The sequence below is a fragment of the Peromyscus eremicus genome, chromosome 11 (genome assembly GCF_949786415.1).
Source record: "Peromyscus eremicus chromosome 11, PerEre_H2_v1, whole genome shotgun sequence".
NCBI lineage: Eukaryota > Metazoa > Chordata > Mammalia > Rodentia > Cricetidae > Peromyscus > Peromyscus eremicus.
The window spans coordinates 73561448-73586156 of NC_081427.1; the positions used below are offsets into that span (position 1 = coordinate 73561448).

At 38.8% G+C, this 24709-nt stretch overlaps 1 protein-coding gene across 2 annotated transcripts in view; it reads left to right on the forward strand.

Annotated features, from left to right (window-relative positions):
* The first annotated feature begins 3089 nt into the window (after positions 1 to 3089).
* Positions 3090 to 24709, forward strand: part of Slf1 (SMC5-SMC6 complex localization factor 1) — a 70758-nt gene continuing 49138 nt past the window's right edge. Inside the window, exons 1-4 of one of the 2 annotated variants that reach the window (XM_059276582.1) lie at positions 3090 to 3189; positions 11423 to 11536; positions 11671 to 11746; positions 12810 to 13050. In XM_059276582.1, the coding sequence (XP_059132565.1) occupies positions 11423 to 11536; positions 11671 to 11746; positions 12810 to 13050 (431 nt within the window). In that variant the 5' untranslated portion in view covers positions 3090 to 3189. Of the gene's footprint in view, positions 3190 to 3419; positions 3622 to 11422; positions 11537 to 11670; positions 11747 to 12809; positions 13051 to 24709 lie in introns of those variants that run through there. The other variant, XM_059276581.1, reaches the window with a different exon arrangement.

Here is a 24709-nt window from a genome sequence, read left to right on the forward strand (position 1 = left end):
GCTTGAGGGTCTAAGAAGTGACCTAGGACCTTAAACTCCTAACTGTCCTACTCCAATCTCCCAAATACTGGAATTTCAGGCACATGCCACCATGCCAGGTAAACACAGTAAAACAGTCAAATTCCAGAGTCAGGTAAACCAGATTCACCTCTCAGTCATGACAATTTTCTGTGTTTAAGTTACAACCTTAGAGGATATATAAAATGTATGCAGAGACAGGATTTTTCTTTTGTGAGTATTAAACAGTGAATATAAGCTGTAAGGCAGAAGGTAGACACCTATGAGTATTCATGAAATGCTATATGAATATAAGTCACAAATAAGAAGTGACTAAAAGCTAGTTGCTACATGGAAATAACATAAAATCTCCCTGAAAGAACTTATAACTGTTTACTTTAAGATATAAGTAAAAAAATAAAAGAATCAATAAGATGATAATATTTGTATCAATCAGAAAATTATAAAAGTTCAATGATTAATCAAACAGGAGATTAGAAAGGTCAACAAGCTTTCTTAAATATGGTTGCTTTACTCTGAAAAAGCGAAGGGGCACTTGCGTGATGCTTCAGCATCTTCGTATTGAATATATGGCACTTTTCTTTTTAAAAATATTTTTATATGTGAATTTTATGTATACAGTGTTTTGTACACATGCATATCAGACGCCCATTGGAAGAAGTCATTGGATCCCATGTGACTACAGTTATAGTTGATTGTGAGTTGCCACATGAATGCTGGGAATTGAACTAGGCACCTCTGGAAGCGTGTTCTTAACCACTGTGCTATCTATCAATCTAGCACCAATACTGCATTGTTCTTTATGGTAATCTCTCAACTTCTTCTGGGATAGACTGATTTGCAGGGGAAATGAGGAAATAGTGTAGGGTAAAAAGGCCAACCAAAGAAACCCATCCTGACCCTCAAACCAGAGCCAGTGAAAGAAACACACGTTAGCTCTGAAACCAGAACCAAAGAAACACACTTTGGCCCTAGAACCACAGTCAGTGAAAGAAACACACCATGGCCCTAAAACTAGAGCCAAAAGGCTAAAGAGTGCCAGTAAAAGAAACACACTTTGGCCATGAAACAAGAGCCAAATCTGCCCCTGACCAATTGAGCACAAAACCCTGAGCAGGAAAACCAACCAATCCCTGAGCACAAAATCAACCAATGCCTGAGTAGGAAAATTAACCAATCTCTGAGCTTGTCCAAGCTCAGGAATTGAAATTCAACCAATTCCCACCCTGAAAATCTCCACCCTGGAAAAACTCCGCCCATAAGAAGCTCTCCTATGCCTGTTCAGTTTACTGTTGCCTTTTTCCACCCTGGCACTTTGGGGGGGGCGGGGAGGAATAGAGCTGAGCAGAGAAGTAACAACTTTTCCCCAGAGCCAGAGCAGAGCAGAGCAGAGAGGAGCAAGACTGTAACACTTTCACTGGGGAAACCTTCCCCTAGGGAAGAGAGTTGTTACAGAGTTGTTAAACTCCAGGGCACCTGAGCAGACTGTAACAACTTTGCTGGGTGTGGAAGGCCAGCGCCCACCTTTTACATGGTGTTTAAGGAGGAGAGAAGCATAAGGAATTTGTGGATAGAAAGATAGCGATAGCGGAGACGAGACAGACAGAAACACAGGATAGCTTGGGGAGGACCTGGATAAAATCCACTGGCCCCTTCTGTCTCTTCAAAAGGGCTTTTTATAACAATGCCAAGGGGCTGGGCAAAAGATCTCCCCTTGCTAGATCAAAGCATACCGCATAGCCCAAGTGCAGGCCCTTCCAAACACCTGGTAACCATGCATGTGGTCAAGCCATCCCATTATACAGCCTTGCTGAGTAAAGCAAGCTCAGATCTCACTAGGAAACCTTTGTGGGCTCCCCCAGGGGAAACTGAAACCCTCTCCTACTGGGGCAGAGTTGTTACATTGGGGAAACCTTTCCCTGGAGTAGAGCTGTAAACTGCTACTCTTTCGTGACTTTGTGGTATTCCTAGGCTCCCGACTGCCAGGATCCCTTTCCATGTAAGCTGCAATGCTTACAAAAGGTGATCAATGAATTACAAGGCGATGAGTAAACTTAGCTGAAACTGCCTTAGTCAAAAAAGAATAATACTCTTAAGATTCATTACATGCCACCTTTCGGGTGTCTGAAGAAATGAGCATCTTTCCTCACACTACACATTTATCAGAAGCAATTTCTCTGGGTTACTCAGACCTCCATTCAAAGTTCTCCTGAACTCTTCATAGTTGAGAGAGTTTGGAGTAAAGCCAGAGCATTCCTTTCTGAAAGTATACCTAATTCTGGATCAATGGTTTTCAAAACGTAACACGTGGATCTAAAGCTGATGCATAGAACTATAAGCAGGATATTATCTCATTAGTTCATAGCAATAACAAAAACAGAAACCATTCTTTACTTAAAACCCAGGGAGAAAAGTTTACTTGTAAGTCAGGTATGACTTCCATGCCCCATTCTGAGAGCATGTAAAAGATGTCCTCTTCAGCTGCCTGCGTGCCCTCCCAGTGCACCCCTGAACTATTTTAACAGTATTTAGTAGGAGGAACATAACGCAACTTTCAAGAAACCACGGTGACCAAATCCTGCAAATAGGAGACAGTAGGAACCCAGTTTTCTTCAGCCCTGCCCAGGAACCCTACTTGGGGAGCCAAGACTGACTTCCACGTTGAAAATAGGTAATGCCAGTGAAGACAGTAAGCAGGGTCCCAGAGACGTCTTCAGCCTCAGGGAGGGTCGGGCTCCACGGGAATGGACCCCACTTACTGGTCCAGTGCTTGCCTGCTCACTTCTCGGTCCTAACAACGTGCTTGCAGGTAGCTGGCTGGCCAGAAACTCCAGGCGGAAGAGACGAGAGGGGAAAGTCACTCACCAGTCTCCACCGGCCGCGCGGGTCCCGCAAGGGCCTGATGCGCTGGCCAGCCAGAAGCGATCGGTCCGCAAGCTCCGACCGCCCTGGCGACCACTCCAGAGCGTCACTGACAACCACCCGGAAGCGGTGGAACTGCTTCCGGGGCCGCCGAGCGCGCGGCGGGAAATTATTTCCTAGTAGCAAGATTAGTGGAGCAGGGAGTGCTGCCGCCGTAGTCGTCACCCCTACCGCCGCCCCCGCCCCCGCCGCCGCCGCCGCCGCCGCCGCCCGGAGAAATCAGCCCGGACCCTCCGGTCGGCCGGGAAGGTAAAGCGCCTCAGCTCGGAAGACGCCATTCCCCGCGTCCCCAGGCCGTGACATTCCCGCCGTCCTCGCCGGGCCGCGGCGGCGCCCGGTGCTCGCGCTTTCCACAGCCTTGCTTCCTTCGCGGTCGCCGGCGCCGGTGGCCGGGGCCCCGGACCGCGGCCCGCCCCGCCCCGCCTGGCCGTGTGGCCCGGGCCTGCCCCGCGGCGTGCGCTCGGCCGGCCGCCGCCTGCCGTCGGGGCCCGGCGCTAGGCCGCCCGCGTCTCTGGTTTCCATAGAACCGGCTAGGCTGCCTCCCCCTCCCCGGTGCGGGCTGCTTCCAGACCCTAGCTGCAGTGGAGGTGGCGGGGAGTCCCGGGGCCTGCCTTCCGTTGGGAGGAAAGTCGAGACCGTCTTTCTCTCTAGTAGAATGGTGTTTGTCACACCGCAAGGAAAGTGAGTTTTTATCTCTGCGGCTCCCGTAGGCTTTGAGTAGAAACGCGTGAACATCTTTCCTAAAGGGAGGGCCTGTGTTCCTGGGGGTTGTCTGCTGCCTGAGCACCAGTCAGAGACTTAAGTGATGATCCCGAAACTTATTCCACTCCCAAGGTCTGACTAAATGTTGACAAACACTGATTTGCCTAATACTCCAAATCAGGATTTGGGACCTGTGGTAGATGGAACTTGATTTTAAAGTCCCCAAGCTCTTTTATGCAAATGACTGTCCTCTACAGAGGAAACATTTTTGTTGAGACATTGGGAATGAACTGGATTCACAGTATACATGTAACAGACACCACATCTTACGGACTTGTTTGTTACCCTGTCATGATCCGGGTCTTACGTTGGTTTTCAAGCTATTCCTGTGAATGGAATGTTTGTCATTTATTCTAGGTGTTAAGAGCATAGCTGATCATTCAGTTGTAGATTTGTGTGGTAGGAAATTTGATTGTTTATAAGTTAACAGTAATTTCTTTTCACGTACTAGGGTGTTTAAAAACACTCAAATGTTTAGATCTATTTTACTGTAAGACAGTCTTTAATAAACAACTAGCCTATTAAACCTGCTTTCTAAATCCAGATTTTTCTCATGCTTTATTGACTTAGGTGATGGTCAATTATGATTTAGAATATTTTTGCTTTTGTAAAGCAGAAAGCTTAGATTATGTTAATGTGTGATGTAGTGGTCAATTGTAATTCCTTTTCATAATCAAAATTAAGAGTACTTAAGAGTTCATTCCATGCATTCACATTCTCCATGGATGCCTCTTTGATTTTTTTTTTAAGGAAACTAATAGTATAACCTTACTAATTAGATAGTATTTTTATTATGTAATCTTTTCTACATTGTTCTACAAGTCTTTTCTTTCCACTGTTTAAAAAATGTCAAGAATAGAGTCAGTTCTCCATAAGGTCAAAATAATAAAAACCTAAAGAAACTGAAGAACCTTTCCAAAGAACAAAAAGCTATAGTGGAACATCACCTGTTGTTATTTTAATTGATTACAGAGAAATTATTTTGAAATTGAAAATATAATGCTATTTTTGATAAAAAAAAAATCTGTCTGAAAAATTGAAATAATTGATTCCAAGTCTGTCTTGAGAGAAAAATGATGGAATCTGTTTTGCCGAAAGAAAAATAACAGTAGTCTTTAGAATATTGCTAGAAATGTGTATTTTAGACATTAGTATTTTTCCAAAAACGATGAACAACTGTTTAAATCTTTGTGTTTGTTGCTCTAAATATCTTACCCATGTAGTAGATTCTTTTTCATGCTTTCCTGTTGTACTGGTGGAATATTGATTGCTTTGTAGAATTGTAATGTGTTTATGAAAAGTAGATTAAACCTGAAATTTAAGCCTGGTTGGCATTATGGAAAGGGTATAGCCTTTTGACAGAACACGCTTATTTTGAATCTTGGTTTCACTATTTTTACAAAGATGTGACTCCCTAAAGTAGGTTTTTTGTTTTGTTTTGTTTTTTGTCTTTTGGATTTTTTCCTCTGCCCCTGGTGCTAGGGATTGACTCGGTGCTTATTTCCTGCTAAGTATATACTATATTGTATTACCAAGTTATCTCCCTTCCTTATCTAGTTTATATATATCATATATATCATATTATATATATATGATATATATATGGTGTAGTATATACTATATTTCCAAGTTATACCCCTTCCTTAATCTAGTATCTTGTATTCTCATCTGTATGCAGGTACATATAGTGGAAAATATATGAAGTGTATAGACCACAGTAGGCCCTTAATAAGAATTAAATCAAACATTTTAATTAACCAATTTTAAACTCATACTTTTCATACAGAAAACTTTCTTTGTACAGTTTGCTTCATAAGAATTCTTTTCACCCTAAATTGAAAGGTTTAGCCCAGCTTACATCATGTACAGTGTTGGATAGGTGGTATATCTCCACATTTTCCTTCAGTCTCTTATTTTTTTCTCTCTCACCACATTCACTTTTTATTAGTTCTCTGTTGCCAAATTTCCCATTAAAGGAATTAATAATTGCTCCTTTTCTAAGAGACAAGAACATTTCTCACATCTATCACTAGAGACTTCTGGTTTTCTGTTTCTATTTGTCTTTTTTTAGTTGTGTGTTGCTTATAGATTGAACCTAGGGTCTTACACATGCTACTTAGACACTGTAGCATTGAGCTACATCCCCAATCCCTCCAGACCTCTGTCAAATAATTAATAATATATCATATCATTGAAAGATGGGGCAGGAACTTTTTTCCATACTTATTTTGTGTGTGAATGTGTATACATGTCCTTCCATGTGAGTCTTGGGATCAAATTCAGGTCTGGAGGGTTGGTGGCAAGTGCCTTTACCTGCTGAGCCATCTCCTTGGCACTAACATAACAACTTCTTTTAAAACAAATTCCAAAGGCTTGCTGAGTGACATTAGACCAAGTCTGTTTTTTCCTGGGCCCAGAAGGGTGAGGATTCCTACACTCCACTTGAAATTAAAGCATTCAGAGCTAACAGAATTTCACTCACACACGATGAGTACTAAGACATGAGTGTGTGCTTTGCAACTTTGTAAGCAGAAAGAAATCTAATGCTTTGACCATATTTGTTTTCATTTTAATTTTCAGTTTCAATTTCTCAGTTAGATCTTTCAAGTTTTGAATTCAAAGCAGTAAAGTCAACTGTACGGGAGACTTATGTATATGCTTTTTGGAAGAAAGGATTTTTCAAATGTTCTCTAGTAAAAGAAGGCTTCAAATCCAAATAGTTTCCTGTTACAATGAAAATGAAGAGAGTGCTAATTTTCTTTCTTTTTTTTTTTTTTTTTTTGGCTTTTCGAGACAAGGTTTCTCTGTGTAGCTTTGCGCCTCTCCTGGAACTCACTTGGTAGCCCAGGCTGGCCTCGAACTCACAGAGATCCGCCTGGCTCTGCCTCCCGAGTGCTGGGATTAAAGGCATGTGCCACCACCGCCCGGCGAAGAGAGTGCTAATTTTCAACATGTGGTTTATTATATTTATCAACAAGAATACTACATGGAAAAATAATCATAACAAATAGGGAAGTACATTCCCAAATTTTATTATATGTACTTGTTTTTCATATACACATTAAACTAATACATTAGTTTTATAAGGTGAAGAAATTAGAGATAAGTTTAATCACTATGTACTTTTGAAATTTTCTATACTCAAAATGTTAGTTGAAATTAAAAAATGAAAATTGGTAAAGATTATTTTAGAAATAAAAATTTAGTTTTTACACACACACATATATAGCTGGTTATAAAACATTATAATGCAGAATAGGGAAGAAAACCCTTACTTCCCTCCGAGGACTTGGTTACGCATCCTGTCTTCTCTTTTCTGCAGTAATTGTGTAGTCAGCTGTTCATCCTGCCTTTTGTCGCTCCCTCCTACCCCACTTTCCTGTCCCATAAGGTCACACTCTGTATGTCCATGCTGACCTCTGACTTGTAGTCATTGTCCTGTCTCAGCTGCAGACCTTTGTTTTTACCTGTATTCCTGCCTTGATTTTCACTTTTGCTTCCTTGTTTTTGAGACAGGGTCTCAATGTAGCTCTTGCTGGCCTGGAACTCATAGTATAGTCCAACCAGGCTGGCTTAAATCAGAAATCCACCTGTCTCTGCCTCCCTAGTGCTGGGATTAAAGGTGTACCTAGCACTGGCATATTGTAAAGAATTGAAAGGTTCTATTAAAAACTTAGCATAAAATATTACACCATCACAGTAATGAGAAATGTAGGTTTCCTGGTGCTTCTGGCTGACACCAACTGTCAAAGAATTTCAGGCATCAAGGATAAGCCTTGGTGAGAGATATTTTAAGACAGTCCACGCCACAGTGACAGTTGCTTGCTATGTATAAAGGGCAGCCTGTTTACAGGCACTGTCTCCTGAGATTTATATTTTACGTGGCTCAGGGTGAGTACATTTTAAAGAATTACTACTATAAGGTTTTTAAAATATTACTACAAAAGAGCTTTTTTATAACTAGGAATTTACTGGTATAATTTTTTAATTATAAAGATAAACAATTAATAAAAATAAATGGTCTCTTTTTCCCTCATTTATGTGAAGATGTCATCAGTGTGGTGCTTAAAGGTTCATACGTTCTACTCTCTTACCCCCACCTCAGCTGGGAAGATAGGAACATTTTCTAGAAATGTGACTAGTATTAACTGTGTTATGGAATGTTTGTTCTTTCTGGTACTGGAAGATTTCAGTACTCCGTACTTCAGAACATATATTACCTACATAAAATTTAACCTTATTCTAAGTTACCTGGCTTATTGATATGCTTTGAGGACATTTCTATAGTGTTCTCTTTTAACTCATTGGCACATCAGGCTGTTTACTTTCTCTTAAACTTCCAGGGTATGGAAGAACCATCAAACTACTACTTATGTATAAAATGCATCCGTGTCTGTATTGCCATGTTTATGTATATATCAATTGTCCTGTGTAGTCATATATATTGGATGTCATGTAGACCTTTTTGTTTCATACAGTATGATGTTCAAAAACGTTGCCTTTGCTTTAGGTTGTTGGTCACATAATTACAGAAGGCAATTCTTGGCATTCTTAAAACTGCTAGCTGTGTGCATGTCCATGATTTACAGCTCTGTGAAAGTTAACTAGCATATCTCCTGTTTTTCTGATAAACTTGTGAATAAATATCTTGCATTCTGATTTGTTTTAGACATGTATATGCTCATACTGTTTGAATCAGGATATTCTGTTTCATCACTTGGATTTTTTCCTTTTCCTCTTTTTATATGAATAGTGTCAGTTTCTTAGTAAGCATTTTCAAAGTAAGGAAATTGCTTTAAAAATGCTTTTGTGCTTCCTGCTGTTGTATACTACAGTTGGTCCTATTTTCATCTTATTATGAGACATTGTTTTAGCAGAAAATGCTGCTAAATATATGGAGGTGATTACTGCCATTAAAATGTATATTACAAAGGTAGGTTTAAGATGGAAACTGCATTATATATATTTATTCTAATAAGTTCAAATAATTTAACAATTTATACTTCAAAATAAAATGCATTACAATGTCACTTCAGAACTTAAAGTAGCAATTACTGATATGAAAAGAAGTGTGATAGATGTTTTTCTTTTATTTTTATATACCACGTAATTTTCATAAAGCATAATGCAATATTTAAAGCCAACTTATTGGTGATAGTGTTAGAGCAGTTTTTGTAACTTTGTTTTGATTATTGGGGGCAGGAGGGCATGGGGATTGATCCCAGTGTCCTCTTCAAGATAGATAATCAGGTACTCTGCTCCAAAGCTTCACCCGTCCCTACTCCAGTTAGTCATTAACAGTTTTTAATGCATCATATATTCCATAAGTAAGACTGTAAGTTTTAAGAACTACTCTGATCCCACTCCTTTTCATAATATTTCTTGAAATAGCCTGCTAACTAGTTTTGAAAACTCTTCAATACATAAATAAAAATACAATTTTGAAAATATATACTATGTTTAAAGTCATGTCTTCTTCTCATAACTGACTTTTGAGATCTATAAAAAGTGATTAAAAACCAAGACTATAGCTACATTGAATTTTGCTTAGTTATTTCTCAAGAGACATATTTTCTAAACGAAAATTGTTAAAGAGTTTTCTTAAATAATTCTTTTGAGTGAGTGAAAGCAGCTTTCTCCCCTAGTTATAGGCACCTGCTGTGTAATAGGAGGGTGTCTTTACTGTGTGCATGTGGATGGTTTGGAGTCAAACAGTATTTTACTTGCAGTGCAGCATAGTCTTTGTACAGTTGTCCATATTGCAAGTCTGCATTATTGGGTATTGTCATTGAAGAGCTAACCATATTAACCTTGAAAATGATTTTTAAAATGCACAGTAAAAAGATCCTTTTACTGGGGACATACTTGTGTCTTATTTATTGATGATAGTATTTTATAGATATATTTCTTTCGTGGGATACCATGCATATTAGTGTACATTTTATAACTGTGTCTTAGCCAGACCAAAGCCTTGTACCTTACATTAAAGCATTTGCTTCATTTGAAAGTCTCATTCTTATAGATATTTCGTGTTTTATATCTGAGTTTCATTATTTTAGAGGACTGATACTGTATACTTGTTGCCTCTTTTGGAATCAGTTGGCAAATACTGAAGACAGATTTTTTTTGAGGTCATAATATCAGTTTCTTTTACTGAGTAAAAATTGGTTTGAGAGAGATGGCTTTGATATGCAGCTCTACTGTGCTCTTTACTATATGACCTGTGAATTGATCTGCCCCTGCAGTGCAGGACCCTCAGCAGCTCCTTGAGATGTGTCAAAAAGCATTAACGTGAGCTGTCTTCACAGGTATTCAGATGTGCTGAGAAAAGCATATCACTTAGGTCTCTCAAGGAGCTTCTGCCTACTATGATAAAGGGTAGAAAGAGGAACTGCAATCGCTTTACCCTAGCTAACATTTCTTCTCTTAGGAGCTTTAAGCGTGAAAAGAGAAGGTTCACTCCTGACCCTGTGTGATATTTTAAATGTAAATGGTTTATACTGAAACTCTCAGTGTTACTCCAGAATGAATTTTGACCTGGAGGATAGGAAGTTTGTGTGTGTGTGTGTGTGTGTGTGTGTGTGTGTGTGTGTGTGTGTGTACAGTTGTCCAGAGGTGTTACAGGGTTTTGATTCCAGGACTCCCCCATCAGTTACCAAAATCAGATCACCTAAATCACGTATTCTCTTCCACATTTTAAATCATCTCTCAAGAACTTAAAATCTTTAATCTAGTATATTCTGTGTACATAGTTATTACTTTATTTGGATATGGAATAGTATTGAGAGGAAAAGAAACTTTTACATGTTCAACCTCAAGGATTTTCCCCCAGATATTTGACATGTATATTCTGGTATGGAACTCATAAAGCCTTATTTTAGTTCTTGAAAATAAAATTTCTATAAGATTTTATTCACTTAATCCTGTGTTTAAATACTATACTTTTAAAAGATTGTTTTGTTTTGACTTTAGGTTTATGGGTTTTTCTTTTTTTTTCCTTTCTCTTTTTGTTTTACTTATTTTTTTGTGATGTATATTGATTGAATGCAGGGCCATGTCTGTGATAAGTGTACATACTATGCCCAACACTTAAAGATTACTTATTACTTATTTTTAGATAATATATATCTCAGAACATGTGTGGGGGCAGTAGGGAAAGAGGAAGTAGTTAAAAATCTAAGTTGTAACAGAAGTTGGAGTCATTGTGCTTGTCTCTTAAATTATTTACTATAAATGCTGTGGAAATATGAGTCTTGTTAGTAACTTTGGTGACCAGTATATATTCTTTAGTTTTGCCCACATTTTGAAAACTACCATGCAGCTGATAGTTTCATTTTCACAAGTGTGCTTATTTGAAAAGCTTTCAACAAAAACTCATGCTGAAAACATAAGTATGCTCATATTTATCTAGGCCCCTATCATTTTGTGAAGAATCATATTCAACAGTGTGTTTTAATGGCAAATAATATAATACTTCAGGCTTTCAATATCGAAACAACAAAAATTCACTTTAAGATTTCAAGAAAAATAATTTGAAACTGGCTTTTATTGTAGTAACTAAATTTAACATCATTACTTAACAGTTAAGGTTTGCATGTTTAATTCATAATATATTTCATGGTTTTAGTTTCTTTTTAGTACTCATAATTAAGAAAAAAAGAAGTCACCTTTATGCATAATCTTTAACATCTGCTGTCTTCTGTATGTGTGTATATGCTAGATGGGAGATGGTGCCACAAAGCATGTCATCCAGATGACAGGATTTAAGATGGAAGAAAAGGAAGCTCTAGTCAAGTTACTTTTAAAACTAGATTGCACTTTTATTAAGAGTGAGGTGAGTATGGAAATGTACTAAAATATTCAACATAGAATTAAAAAAACAAAATCAAAATGGCCTTATATTGTAAAAGTAGAAAGTTTCATTATTAAGAAAATATCACTTTGTTTCATGTGGATTCTTCCCTCCAGAAATATAAAAATTGTACACACCTTATAGCTGAACGCCTGTGCAAGAGTGAAAAATTTTTAGCAGCTTGTGCAGCAGGTAAGTAAACTCCCTTTCTCCAACTCTTGAAAAAAAAAATGTCATGTTAAGGAGGAAATCTCAAGTCTCTGGAAATATATTATGCTTATTATGTCAGATATACGTGTTTTTTTTTCTGATTTTTTTAAAGATACTTGATTTTTCTTTATTCTCATTAAAATTTTCTAACACATTGAAATACATATTAAATAGGAAGAAATATTTACTTTGTCACAAATTTAGTTTTAATGTTTTGCTTAAGAAAAAAAAATTGTCTTAACAAAAAGATTGGGACAAAATGCCCATCCTTAACGAAAGCTTCAGTGAAGCCTCCCTCTGCAGCCCCTTTGCCTTCCAGCATGTCTCCTTACAGAGGTGGGTCCTTCTCCCAGGCTGCTGTCCTCTGTCTCCACTGGGAAGCAATTCTTCCTCCTTTAGTTTTCTGAGATAGTAAATTCTGTTACCCGAGTTGAGAGCTGGCCTTCTCATCTCACCTTTTCCTCACTACTGATGCACAAGTAGCTTTTTTTCTGTGGTGATTGAGTCTTAGTCAGTCATGAATGCCACATCATTTTTTACATTCATTGCCAGAGAAACATTTAGATTATGACTAACCTTTGCAAACAAAACTATGCATTATTCTTGCTGTTTAAGTGATCACTGGTGCCCACATAAACAGCAGAATATGACATTTCCTATAAAATTCACTAATCAATAAATTTAATATAGTATAACAATACTGTGAATGTTATTTAAGTAGTTTAACATAGGAGGAAATAAACCTAACCCAGAAAAATGAATTCAGTTAGTAGTAATTAATAGTTCAAGTAACATTGCCTTTACTTTTAATCTTTAGATTTATATTTCATTTAGTAGCATTTAGAATTATGGCTATGTATCATAGAAAAGATTATATACAATGTTCAGTGATATTGAAAGCCTCTTGAAATTTTATTTTAAAAAGTTTTGTCAGTCTGTCATGAGGATCTCATGTATAAAAAGGATGATAAGTTGCTATTTGATCTTTATTGTTTACCATTTAGCAGAACTAAAGTTCTTTTGTGACAGTTCATTTGCTTTCTAGGAAAATGGGTATTAACGAAGGACTACATAATTCATAGTGCCAAAAGTGGCAGATGGCTTGATGAAACAACTTATGAATGGGGATATAAAATTGAAAAAGACTCACATTATTCACCTCAAATGCAATCTGCACCTAAAAGATGGCGTGAAGAGCTGAAACGGACTGGTGCTCCAGGAGCTTTCCACAGATGGAAAGTTGTCCTCCTTGTGAGGGCAGATAAGCGAAGTGATTCTCTTGTAAGGTACAGTGGGATTTTATACATTTGAAGCAGTGGATGAGGTCTTGTTTCTATGAATACCTTCTAATATTTATGTTCAGTTATAAGTCAGAATGAGATAAGATACTCTTTTTTTACAACTGGGAAATTTATTTTTAGTTACTTTTTTTGAGAACTTCATGTATGAACACTACATCCACATCATTCCCACCCCCCATCCCCCATCCATCTCCTCCCGTGCCCTCCCTGTTTTTAATGATCACTTTTTCATTATTATTATACGTACACACACACACACACACACACACACACACATATGTACACCTATGTATATAACCCACTGAGTCTATTCAGCTTTGCTCATTTGTCATGTGTCTAGGATTTTCTCTCTCAAATCAAGCGTTGTGCATGAATGTATGAGTTTCTTAATAGAACAAAATTTGTTTTATAGATGGGCTTTGATTATTCTGATGATCTCCATTTTATTTCCCATGTTATTTTATTCAACTCAAGAAAATAAAAGAGAAAGCAATACTTAGGAAATTTGAAGCATTCTTAAGCTTTTGCTACTTTATTATTTTATTATCAGAGAGGCTTGCTTGGGATTTATATAGTACTGTCTTTGTGGTTCATACTATTTCCATCATAACAATTTCTTTTTTTTTTTTTTTTGTTCGAGACAGGGTTTGTCTGTGTAGTTCTGGATGTCCTGTAGACCAGGCTGGCCTCAAACTCAGAGATCTACCTGCCTCTACCTCTGAGTGCTGGGATTAATGGTGTGGGTCCCAATGCCCAGCTCATTTTGTCTTTTTAAGTACAAAGAATTTTTATTTGTGAAAGTGTGTGTACAGGTGTGCCCATGCATGCATTTACAGAGGAAAGACCTCACATCTTTCCTCATTACTCTTTACCTTATATTTTGAGACATTCTCTCTCACTGAACCAGGGCTTGCTGATGAGGCTAGGCTCACTGGCTGGCTGGACAAACTCTTGGAATCCTCTTGTCTGTTTGCAGTGCTGGATTATAGGTGTGCACCACTATGCCTGTGTATTGACATGGGTGCTAGAGATCCAAACTCAGCTTCTCACGCTGGACAACCAGCGGTTCACCCACTGAGCCACCTGCCCATCACCGTCAAGGGGTAAAGACTTCTCACTGCTAAACTGTATTTTGATAGTTGTTTTTTAAAACCAGGGCTAGAACCTTAACTGTTTTACCAAAATGTAATTTATACGCCATCTTAAATCTACATTTTGGTGAATTTGGTGAACTTATACAGTAATGTTAACCTACCTGTGTCAAGAGCTCTTGTGTCCTTGTGCTTTTAATTCTGGACCACAAATACCAGACAGCCACTGGTTTCTTGTCTGTTATGCCTTAAGTGTTTTGAGGTTTGTTTGTATGGTATATTTCTTTGATCTATCATCATTTGCCTTGTGCTGTAGTTAGGATTGTTCTTGTGTAGTATTCCACTGTATGAATGTATTGTAACCTTTTGTTTATTTGCCTTTCGTTAGACGTTTAAGGTGTTTTGTCTTTGTTAGTTAAGCTGCTTTTAGTATTTGAGTATAATTTTTTACATAGACATGATTTCATTTCTCTTAAGAAATATCTAGGAATTGTTAGCTGAAATGGCAAATTTTTACTGAACATTATAAGAAAATGCCGGATTGTTTCCTAAAATAATTGGGCCACATTTGCTTAACCTTGTAAGAGCACTGTAGTAGGGTACAGTTAAAATGGACCTGTCTTTGCACTTTTTCTGGACTCACTGGCAGTGTTATAGTCTGTTTCAAGAACTCATGTTCTAGGTAATCATATTTAGTTCTACCTACCATCATCAGACATTTGGGTTAGCTTTGTAGTGATCTTTGAGTCAGTTAATTTGACTTTTCCAACTTTAATATTTTTTAAGCTCTTTGTGAACCTGGATTCTTTGAATTTCTGCATGTTAGAATCAGCATGTGAATTTCAAGTAAAAGTCAAATTGAGGCTTTCACTGGGATTGTTTTTTATTTGTGGTCTTGACTTTGTGAGAATTGAACTTTTAACACTATTGATTCTTCCTTAGGGTACACTATATGTCTCTACAGGTGTCCTTTAATGTTCTGTTAGTTATATTGCTTCTTTGTTAGATCAGCTGGCCCTTACTTAACCCAAGTACAGGGAGTATAGTCCTGCGCCACCACACTCAGCATGGTTCTTAGTTTTCATTGTATCAATTTTATGCATATATTGCTTAATGTATTGCTTGCTACTTTTGTATTTGGAGAAGCTGTTATAAATAAATCACTAAGTTTTTATCCGCATCTATGGGGATTCCTGGCTTTTCTGTTTTATTCTCTTAATGATTATCCTGGTTGATTCTTTTAAAAGGTTTTTTTGAAGTGTCCAGGTGTTTTGCCTGCATCTATTTATATGTACCATGTGTACCGTACCCTCACAAGTCTGACGTTTTCTCTAAAACAGGAATTATGACAGTTGTGAGCTGCCACATAGATGCTGGGAACCAAAACCTGGGTTTGTCATAAGAGCAGTAAAATATTCTTAACTACTGAACCGTCTTTAGCCCCTACTGATTAATTGTTAGTGTTAAACAAATTTATATTCTTGAGATAAACTATGTCATGCTGTAGTATCCATTTTCAATATATTGCTCATTCTGTTTGCAAATACTTTATTAAAGAGTTTTCTGTTTTCATCCTAATAAATGGCTTCAATGCACAATAATATTTAAACTTCATATCATATTTAATGGTGACTTACCTTCCATAATAGTAACTATAAGTGAGGGCACAGTGAAGTTTTTGAACAGGACCACTGTGTGAGTAGAAAGAAAAGTTTATTGAGAGAACAGACTGCCAGTCAGCTTCCAAGAATTGAGGACAACAGTTTGGTAGGAGAGTGAGCAGATTTTATATGATAGTCAGCAAGATAGAGGTCTTTGAGCTGATGAAGGCTGTTAAGATTAAGCTGGAGTGAGATGCCCTTGCAAAGGTAGTTGACCACTGGAATGGATAAGGGAGGTAGTGGTTTTCCTGGTAAACAAACTTGCGTTGGGAAATTCCTGAGTTGTGCTAAGTTTAGGCTTCTGTTTACCCTTTTGCTTAAGACATTATCTCCAGCACTGCCATTTTTGGGGCCAATTTGGACCCAACAATGACAAGGCAAGGATGCTCACTCTGACCATTTTTATTTAGCATTTTACTGGCTTTACTGGCCAATACTGTAAGCATATAGACACACACAATTAAAATCAAATAAAAAAGAAAGGAGGAAAAGTGAAAAAAGGGAAGCTTAAAATTGAAAAGAAACAAACATAATTATCTTTTTTAGACATAATTAAAAATTTATCAAAAAGAAGGTACTGAAACTGTTAAGTGAACTTAGCCAGATCACTGTATGAATTTTTTAGAATGGGCAAAGAATAATTGGAAATTGAAATTTAAGTTAGTGTCAGGGGCCATGCAAGAGTTGCAGCAAGCAGCTTTGGGACTCATGGAAAAGGGCCCACTAGTTAGCCTAGCCTTGGAGAGACAGAGCTCTGAGGACTACATTTCCTGAGGACCTCATGCTGTTACTGAGCACAGCTCTGCTTGTTGCACTCACAGTCACCAGTCCCTTATACTCTACAAGTTGTATGACATCTCTACGGGGGTTTCTAGCCCCTTGCTGGGCAATGTCACTGTTACTTACAATAGTAGTGATTGACTTTTTCCAATATTTGTCCTGGAGCAGATTAATGATTCAACCGCCACCCTTAGAAAGAATTTAGAGATGTAGATTGTTAGTAAACTTAGGTTAAGATATTTTTGTTAATAGTTTTGATGTAGAAAATGTTGACGAACAATTTAAAGTTTAGAAAGGCACACTTTTAGTAGTTGAGCGAGGGACTTGTTGAGGTCAAGGAACAAGAACAAAGGAAGCCTGGTTATTACTAGCTGATGTGCCTTCCTTGCTAAGATAGATTGATGACCAAAGGCAATTATTAATTTCCCTTGTCTTCCTGGTATGATTTAATAAATGTTGTTGGGTAGATGTGCACTCTGAGGACTTAAAGTAGAAATGGCTAGTTCCTTTTTATATATAAGCTTAGATTTGTGATTCTTTTACAATCTTTTGCAAGGTTACCTTTTGAGATAAATACTAAAATGCTTGATCTTTCTTTGTGACCGAAAACAGCTGCCTACCAAGTACAAAAGGAACTGGCTGAAATATACTTGGCTTGCTTAAAACTTTGTTAATCAGTTAATCAGTTATAAAGGAATCATTGTTTGGGGGTGAAGATGTTATGGTGGGAATATTAATACAAAGAAAATGTTTAACTAATTGTGAGCTTTTAAGAAAAATGTAACTTGTGATCATAATGTGATTTCTTCCTTTGTAAAGATTTTTTGTTTTTCGAAAATATGTAATTTGTGGTTGTGAGGTCATCTTTTCTCATGTAGAAATTTTTGTGTTAGGAGATATAAAAACATTAAGAGAAAATAAGAGAAATAGGAGGAAAACATCAGGGAAGATGGAGGAGGAGAACATCAGGGAGGATGGAGGAGGAGGAGGACATCAGGGAACATGGAGGAGGACATCAGGGAACATGGAGGAGGAGGAGGAGGAGGACATCAGGGAACATGGAGGAGGAGGAGGAGGAGGAGGAGGAGGAGGAGGAGGACATCAGGGAAGATGGAGGAGGAGGACATCAGGGAACATGGAGGAGGAGGAGGACATCAGGGAACATGGAGGAGGATGACATCAGGGAACATGGAGGAGGAGGAGGAGGAGGAGGAGGATGACATCAGGAAAGATGGAGGAGGAGAAAATCAGAGAAGATGGAGGAGGAGAACATCAGGGAAGATGGAGGAGGATGACATCAGGGAACATGGAGGAGGAGGAGGAGGAGGAGGAGGACACCAGGGAAGATGGAGGAGGAGGACATCAGGGAAGATGGAGGAGGAGAACATCAGGGAAGATGGAGGAGGACATCAGGGAAGATGGAGGTGGATGACATCAGGGAAGATGGAGGAGGAGGACACCAGGGAAGATGGAGGAGGAGGACATCAGGGAAGATGGAGGAGGATGACATCAGGGAAGATGGAGGAGGAGGACACCAGGGAAGATGGAGGAGGAGGACATCAGGGAAGATGGAGGAGGAGGACATCAGGGAAGATGGAGGAGGAGGACATCAGGGAAGATGGAGGAGGAGGACACCAGGGAAGATGGAGGAGGAGGACACCAGGGTAGATGGAGGAGGAGGACATCAGGGAAGATGGAGGAGGAGAACATCAGGGAAGATGGAGGAGGAGGACATCAGGAAAGATGGAGGAGGATGACATCAGGGAAGATGGAGGAGGATGACACCAGGGAAGATGGAGGAGGAGGACATCAGGAAAGATGGAGGAGGATGACATCAGGGAAGATGGAGGAGGAGGACATCAGGGAAGATGGAGGAGGAGGACATCAGGGAAGATGGAGGAGGAGGACATCAGGGAAGATGGAGGAGGAGGACATCAGGGAAGATGGAGGAGGAGGACATCAGGGAAGATGGAGGAGGAGGACATCAGGGAAGATGGAGGAGGAGGACATCAGGGAAGATGGAGGAGGAGGACATCAGGGAAGATGGAGGAGGAGATCAGGAAAGATGGAGGACATTAGGGAACATAGAGGAGGAGAACATCAGGAAAGATGGAGGAGGAGGACATCAGGGAGGATGGAGGAGGAGGACATCAGGGAGGATGGAGGAGGAGATCAGGAAAGATGGAGGAGGAGGACATCAGGGAAGATGGAGGAGGAGGAGATCAGGGAGGATGGAGGGCATTAGGGAACATGGAGGAGGAGGACATCAGGAAAGATGGAGGAGGAGGAGATCAGGAAAGGTGGAGGAGGAGGACATCAGGGAAGATGGAGGAGGAGGACATCAGGGAAGATGGAGGAGGAGGACATCAGGGAAGATGGAGGAGGACATCAGGGAAGATGGAGGAGGAGGAGATCAGGGAAGATGGAGGAGGAGGACACCAGGGAAGATGGAGGAGGAGGACATCAGGAAAGATGGAGGAGGAGGACATCAGGGTATAAGAACAGAACAGAGAAAGAACAGAGTAGGAACAAGCAAAATTCAAATTAAGCTGTGGCCATCAGATAAAGTACCCATGTGTGTCTGTCTGTCCAGTAGTTTGCTGACTCCATGCTTTCTCTTCAGTTTCTGTCTTGCTGAGGGCAAGTCTTCTCAGCAAGTTAGTTTAAAATTTATTTTATTGATTTCTACATTTGTTTTTTAAGAGACATTTTTACTGAAATGCACTTAACGTGCATATTCCCATTGTCCTCCATATAATGGTAGAGATGTGTACAATCAGCACAAGATTTAAACATTGTGGTTTCATCTCTGGTATATTTTCTGCTGAAGGGAGCACAGTATTAGTACATCATCACACTTCATAAGCACTGTAGTTATTCATGCCTTGGCTCTTCCATCCATATTCTCCCACCTCTCTGTCCTTATCTTACTTATCCTACTTCCTCTGTATTTATCCTTTGGGGACATTCATAAGAATAATCCTCTTATTTACTTAATTGTGTATATTTTAACTAATATATTTTTATTCCCTACCTCCTCTCCCATATCCTTGTAAATAACCTAAACCTCTGAGAACTAGTGCACCTGTACTTTTGTTAAGATTTATTCTTTAAGATTCTACATAAGAGTGAAGTCTCTGCCTGGTTATTTGATTTTTTTTTGTAAGGTTCTCTAGTTTCATTAATGTTTTAACAAACGACAGAGTTTTATTTTGTATGAGCTAAGCAGTGTTCCACCATGTATCTCTAACACATTTTCTTTATCAGCTGGTGAGCATCTTGGCTGTTGTGAATAGTTCTACAATAAATATGGGAGTATACCTCTTTAACATACAACTTTCCCATCCTAAGAGTTTATATTAAGTAGTGGTAGTTGAGTATATGGTAGTTCTTTCATACTTTAGATAGTCTTTATACTGTTTGCACATGGCTGTGCTTGTTCTGCTCTTACCAACAGCAACCAGGGGTCCTTTCCTTCACTTTGATAGTAGCCATTAGTTAATGAGTCCTCCAATAACTCAAACCTAAAAGGATATGTTTGGAATTCTTGCACAAAGGTGGTAACCTGGAGGCTTGTAAGCTCTGGACCCATATGCTTTCCCTATAAAGCTCTTCATGTCTATACTTTATAATTTCCTTTATGGTAGATATAAGTGCGCCTTACATCTTTCTCGGTTCTAAGAGCCAAGGAGAAAAATTGATCAAAGGAAGTAGTTTGGGGAACCCACTTTGATAGACAGTCAGAAGCACGGGTCAAACAGCATAGGGATACTGGCTGTGATTGTTTGAGTAAGAATGCCCCCCATAGACTCAGATGTTTGAACACTTGGTCCCCAGTTAGTGAAACTGTTTGGGACAGATTACAAGGTGTGTGGTCTTTGAGATTTCAAATTCCACCCCAGGCCCAGTGTGTGTGTTTGTGTCTGTCTGTCTGTCTCTGTGTCTGTCTCCTCTGTCTCTCTCTCTCTTTCTGCTGCCACACCCCCAATCCCCGCCCTCTTTCTCTCTCTCTCTCTGTCTGCAGCTTAAGGATCAGATGTGGGATTTCAGCTACTACTCAAATGCCTTGCTTGCCGCCACACTTCCTGCCATGATGGTCATGGACCAATGCTCTGAAACTGTAAGCGAGTCCACAAATAAATGGGTTTTTTTTAGAAAGAAAGTTGCCTTAGTTATGCTGTTTCATCATAGCAATAGGATAGTAACTAAAAGACGTTGGCATACAAAATGGATAAGGGTACAATTCTGGGGTCTCAACTGTCAGTCCGTGGAATGTGATGCTATTATCAGGTAAAGGCACCTAGGGAGTGTTTGCTTCTGCAAAACTGTTGCTCACTCATTGATAATAGAGAAATCTCCATTCGTTCCAAGAGCACAGAGGGTTTTTATATTCATTATGGTGGCATGCATGCAGAGGACCCCCGGCTCCCTCTACACACACACTTTCAGTGATCAGTCTAATCTATTCTTCCCAGTCTTGTATGGTTTCGATGAGAAATCAGTTGTCATTCTTTGCTTATTTGTGTATGCTTTATCTGTTTTCCTTCAAGATTTTTCTCCTGACCATTGATTTTTAGCAATTTGAATCTGTGTGTTGAGGCGGGTGGGAGGTTGTTTTGTTGTTGATTTATTTTGCTTGTTGGGGATTTTTGGTTTCACTAGCTATTATCATTTATATTTTTCTTTCTCCTGGGTTGTTCCCCTGGAACTCCATTGTATATATTGTGGAATACATAGGTTTATTTTTTGTATTTTAATCTGTCTTCACTTCAGTGATTTCTCGGTTATGTCCATTCCACTGCTAAGTCTATATAAGAAATTCTTCCCTGATACTCGAAGCTTACTTTCATCCTTTCCAGTGGTCTCTAATTTGCAGTCTTTGGGTGTATGCTTCCACCAGTTTTCATTAGATCCTTGAAGTTGCTTACTGGGAATTTTAGCATCAATATAACATCTTAATTTACTATTGGTTATTTTATCTCATGCTATTAGTTCAAGTAATTTTTCTAGTTCTGTGGTGTATGCCTTATGCTTTTTGTTGAATTTTGTTTTTTAAATGTTTTTGTTTTGTTCTATTGGGGGAAAAAAACCTTTCCTACACTCTATTCTAACCATGCCCCTCTCTGCCTCTATACCACACAACTCCAAGCCTTTCCTTTTCAAACTAAGCAAGCAGAAACCAAAAAAGAAAAAAAAAAATAGAGAAAGAAATACATGCAGCACAAAAACAAAAACCAGAACACACAAACAACAGACCAAGAAGATAAAAAGTGCCCAAACAAAACAGTTTGAGACAAACTGCCTACAAAAATGCCATCTTACTTGCTTTTGTGTTGAGCTTATCTGACATTAGTTAATAGACTAATACTGCCCTTGTAGGATGTGACTGGAATAATGTCCTCTAAAAGTTTTTTGAATAGTTAGAGAAAAATTGATACCAGTTTTCTGAATGTCTGGTAGGAAACAGAAGTGATGCTTCAGGTCTAGGCTTTTATTTGATAGGAGAACTTTTATTGATTTAATTTCATTATTTGTTATTGGTCTGTTCAGGTTTTGTTTTTTCTTGGTTCAATCTTGATAAATTGTGTGTACAAGAGTTTAATCCATTTATTTTAGGTTTCCCAATTTGTTTGTGTGTAATTTGTTCATTAGAGTATGTTTTTGTGGAATCACTGTAATGTCTTTATTCATATATGTTTTATTGATTTGACTCTTCACTGCTTTTTTTCTTAATGTAGGTAATGGTTTCTCAGTTTTATTCTTCAAAATCTAGCTTTTAGTTCCATAGATTTTTTTTTTCTTCTATGTGTTTTCTAGCCTTCATTTTTGTCTTTTTAATATAAGGTCTAGTATCACAGGCTATTTGAACTTTTACCTTCCTGCCTGGGCTTTCTGAAAACTGGTATTACAGGTGTATGCCACCATACCCTGATCTTCTATTTTTTTAGTATTTACATTGATCTATATTGTTCCATTTATTTGCCTAAGTTTGGATTTAGTTTGTTCTTATACTTCTTCCTTGAGGTGTAACATTAAGTTGTTAATTTTTTTCTTCTTATTATTATTGTATTGTGTTGGTTTTTCCAGTCCCTATGGTAAAATACCCATCAAAAGTAAACTCAATGAAAGAGGTTTATTTAGCTGAAGTTTCAGTTAATGTCTCGTCAGTTGTGGTGTGGAAGGAATGGCAGTGGAGCTTAAGGCAAGGCTGGTCACACATGTGCAGATCGGAACCCAGAGACCTGCCTTGAGAGAAAGCTGGTCTGTACCCACAAGTTTGACCTGCCCACTACAAACCGTCCCTCCCAGCTCAAAGGTTCTACACCCTCCAAAAACAGTGCCATCTGTTGAGGACCACGTGTTCAAACTCCTGAGCCTGTAAAGCTTTATTGTAAATTTGTCTTGAGGTATTTTATTGCCTTCCATTTTGGGGTTCCCTTTTTCCTCGAGGTCCTTTGGCCACCAGTCCATGAGGACAAAGGCATAAGCAGGGGCACACAGCTTTGCACGGCCTATGAACACGGCAGAAGTAGCCTTCAGGAGACAGCCTCAGTGAGGTAGCACAACTTGATTCCACATGAGACAGGATTGGGGACAAGAGCTGGGGAATCACCTAATTTGCATTAAGTGTCCTGCTCTTAGCATATAGCTGGATTAGTAGCAGCACAGCCCTATCAAAACAGCTAGAGCTTGTCACCTAATCACCATATGGGCAGAAGGGGGAAGAACTTTGTAGGGAACTGTGTCAAGGGTCCTCCTTGAGATAATCAGGCATCCAGGATGAGAGACATTCTCCAAATGAGGTTAGGTAGAAGAGCGGGAAGCCCTTCCTGGGTTGGGTGTGTGTGTGTGTGTGCGCGCGCACTTTCTTCCATATTGTACCAAGCCAAGCCAATGTAGACTGCAAACTCTGACCAGCAGGGCCTCCAGCATTCCGTAACTTTCAATGGGCTATGTCCCCATTTAGAGTTTGTCTCAAGATGTTTTTGTTTTGTTTTCTTTGTTTTTGTCTTTTCAAGACAGGGTTTCTCTGTGTAGCGGTGGCTGTCCTGGAACTAGATCTGTAGACCAGGCTGGCCTTCAACTCAGAACTCAGAGATCCACCTGCCTCTGCCTTCCAAGTGCTGAGGTTAAAAGCATAGACCACAACCGCCAAACTTTGTTGTGGTTGTTTTACAGTGCTGGTAATTGACCCCATGCTAGTCTAGGATCTCTCATGATATTACCAACTTTCGCCTTATTATTATTTAGTTAGGGTAGTGATTGTGTAATGCTGCTTATTTTCCAGTTATTTGTGTTTTCTTTTAATTTGTACTACTGTCAGTAAATAAAGATGGTGATTATGATTTTAGCTACATTAGATTTTCTTCAATTTGTTCAAATTTGTCTTGTGATCACACATGATCTGTCCTGGAGACTTTTCTGTATACTTGAGAAGAATATGTATTATTGCTTTTGGATGGAATGTTCTGCATGTGTATTCAGTCCCTTTGGTCTGATATATAGTTCAAATTTAATGTTACCTTTTCAGTTTTCTGTCTGGATAATCACCGGTGTTGAAAGCTGTGTACCTAAGTTTCCTTATAATTTATTGTAATATAACTTTCCCTTTCTATCCTTTCATATTTATTTGATATATTTCGGTTCTCTAGTATTATGTATATATATGTGTGTGTGTGTTTATAATTACTGTATACTCGTGATTAATTTCATAATGACATTTGTCTGTTTTTATAGTTTTTTACCTCAAGTCCCTTTAAACAAATAGAAATACTTTTGGTTTCTCACCTGTGCATGCATTAAACATGTATTTTGAGATGTGAGTTTGTTTATCTTTTGGTTGAAGAATTTAAGCCATTTGTGTTTAAAAAATATTATTATTGGTAGGTAAGAACCTACTAATGTCTATGTAACAAAGCCTCTAGTAACTAAAACCTAAAAGGATATGTTTTAGAATATTTGCTGAGCATAGAGCCTACCCTGAAATGTGGTTACTATACCCTGTGAGACTCCACCATAGAAAACTAATCTTGCCTTTGCACACGGGTGCCAGTTGCAGAGAGCTTCTTGGTTAGGGTGGGATCCCTTTTCCACCTTCCTGTCTCAGGACTG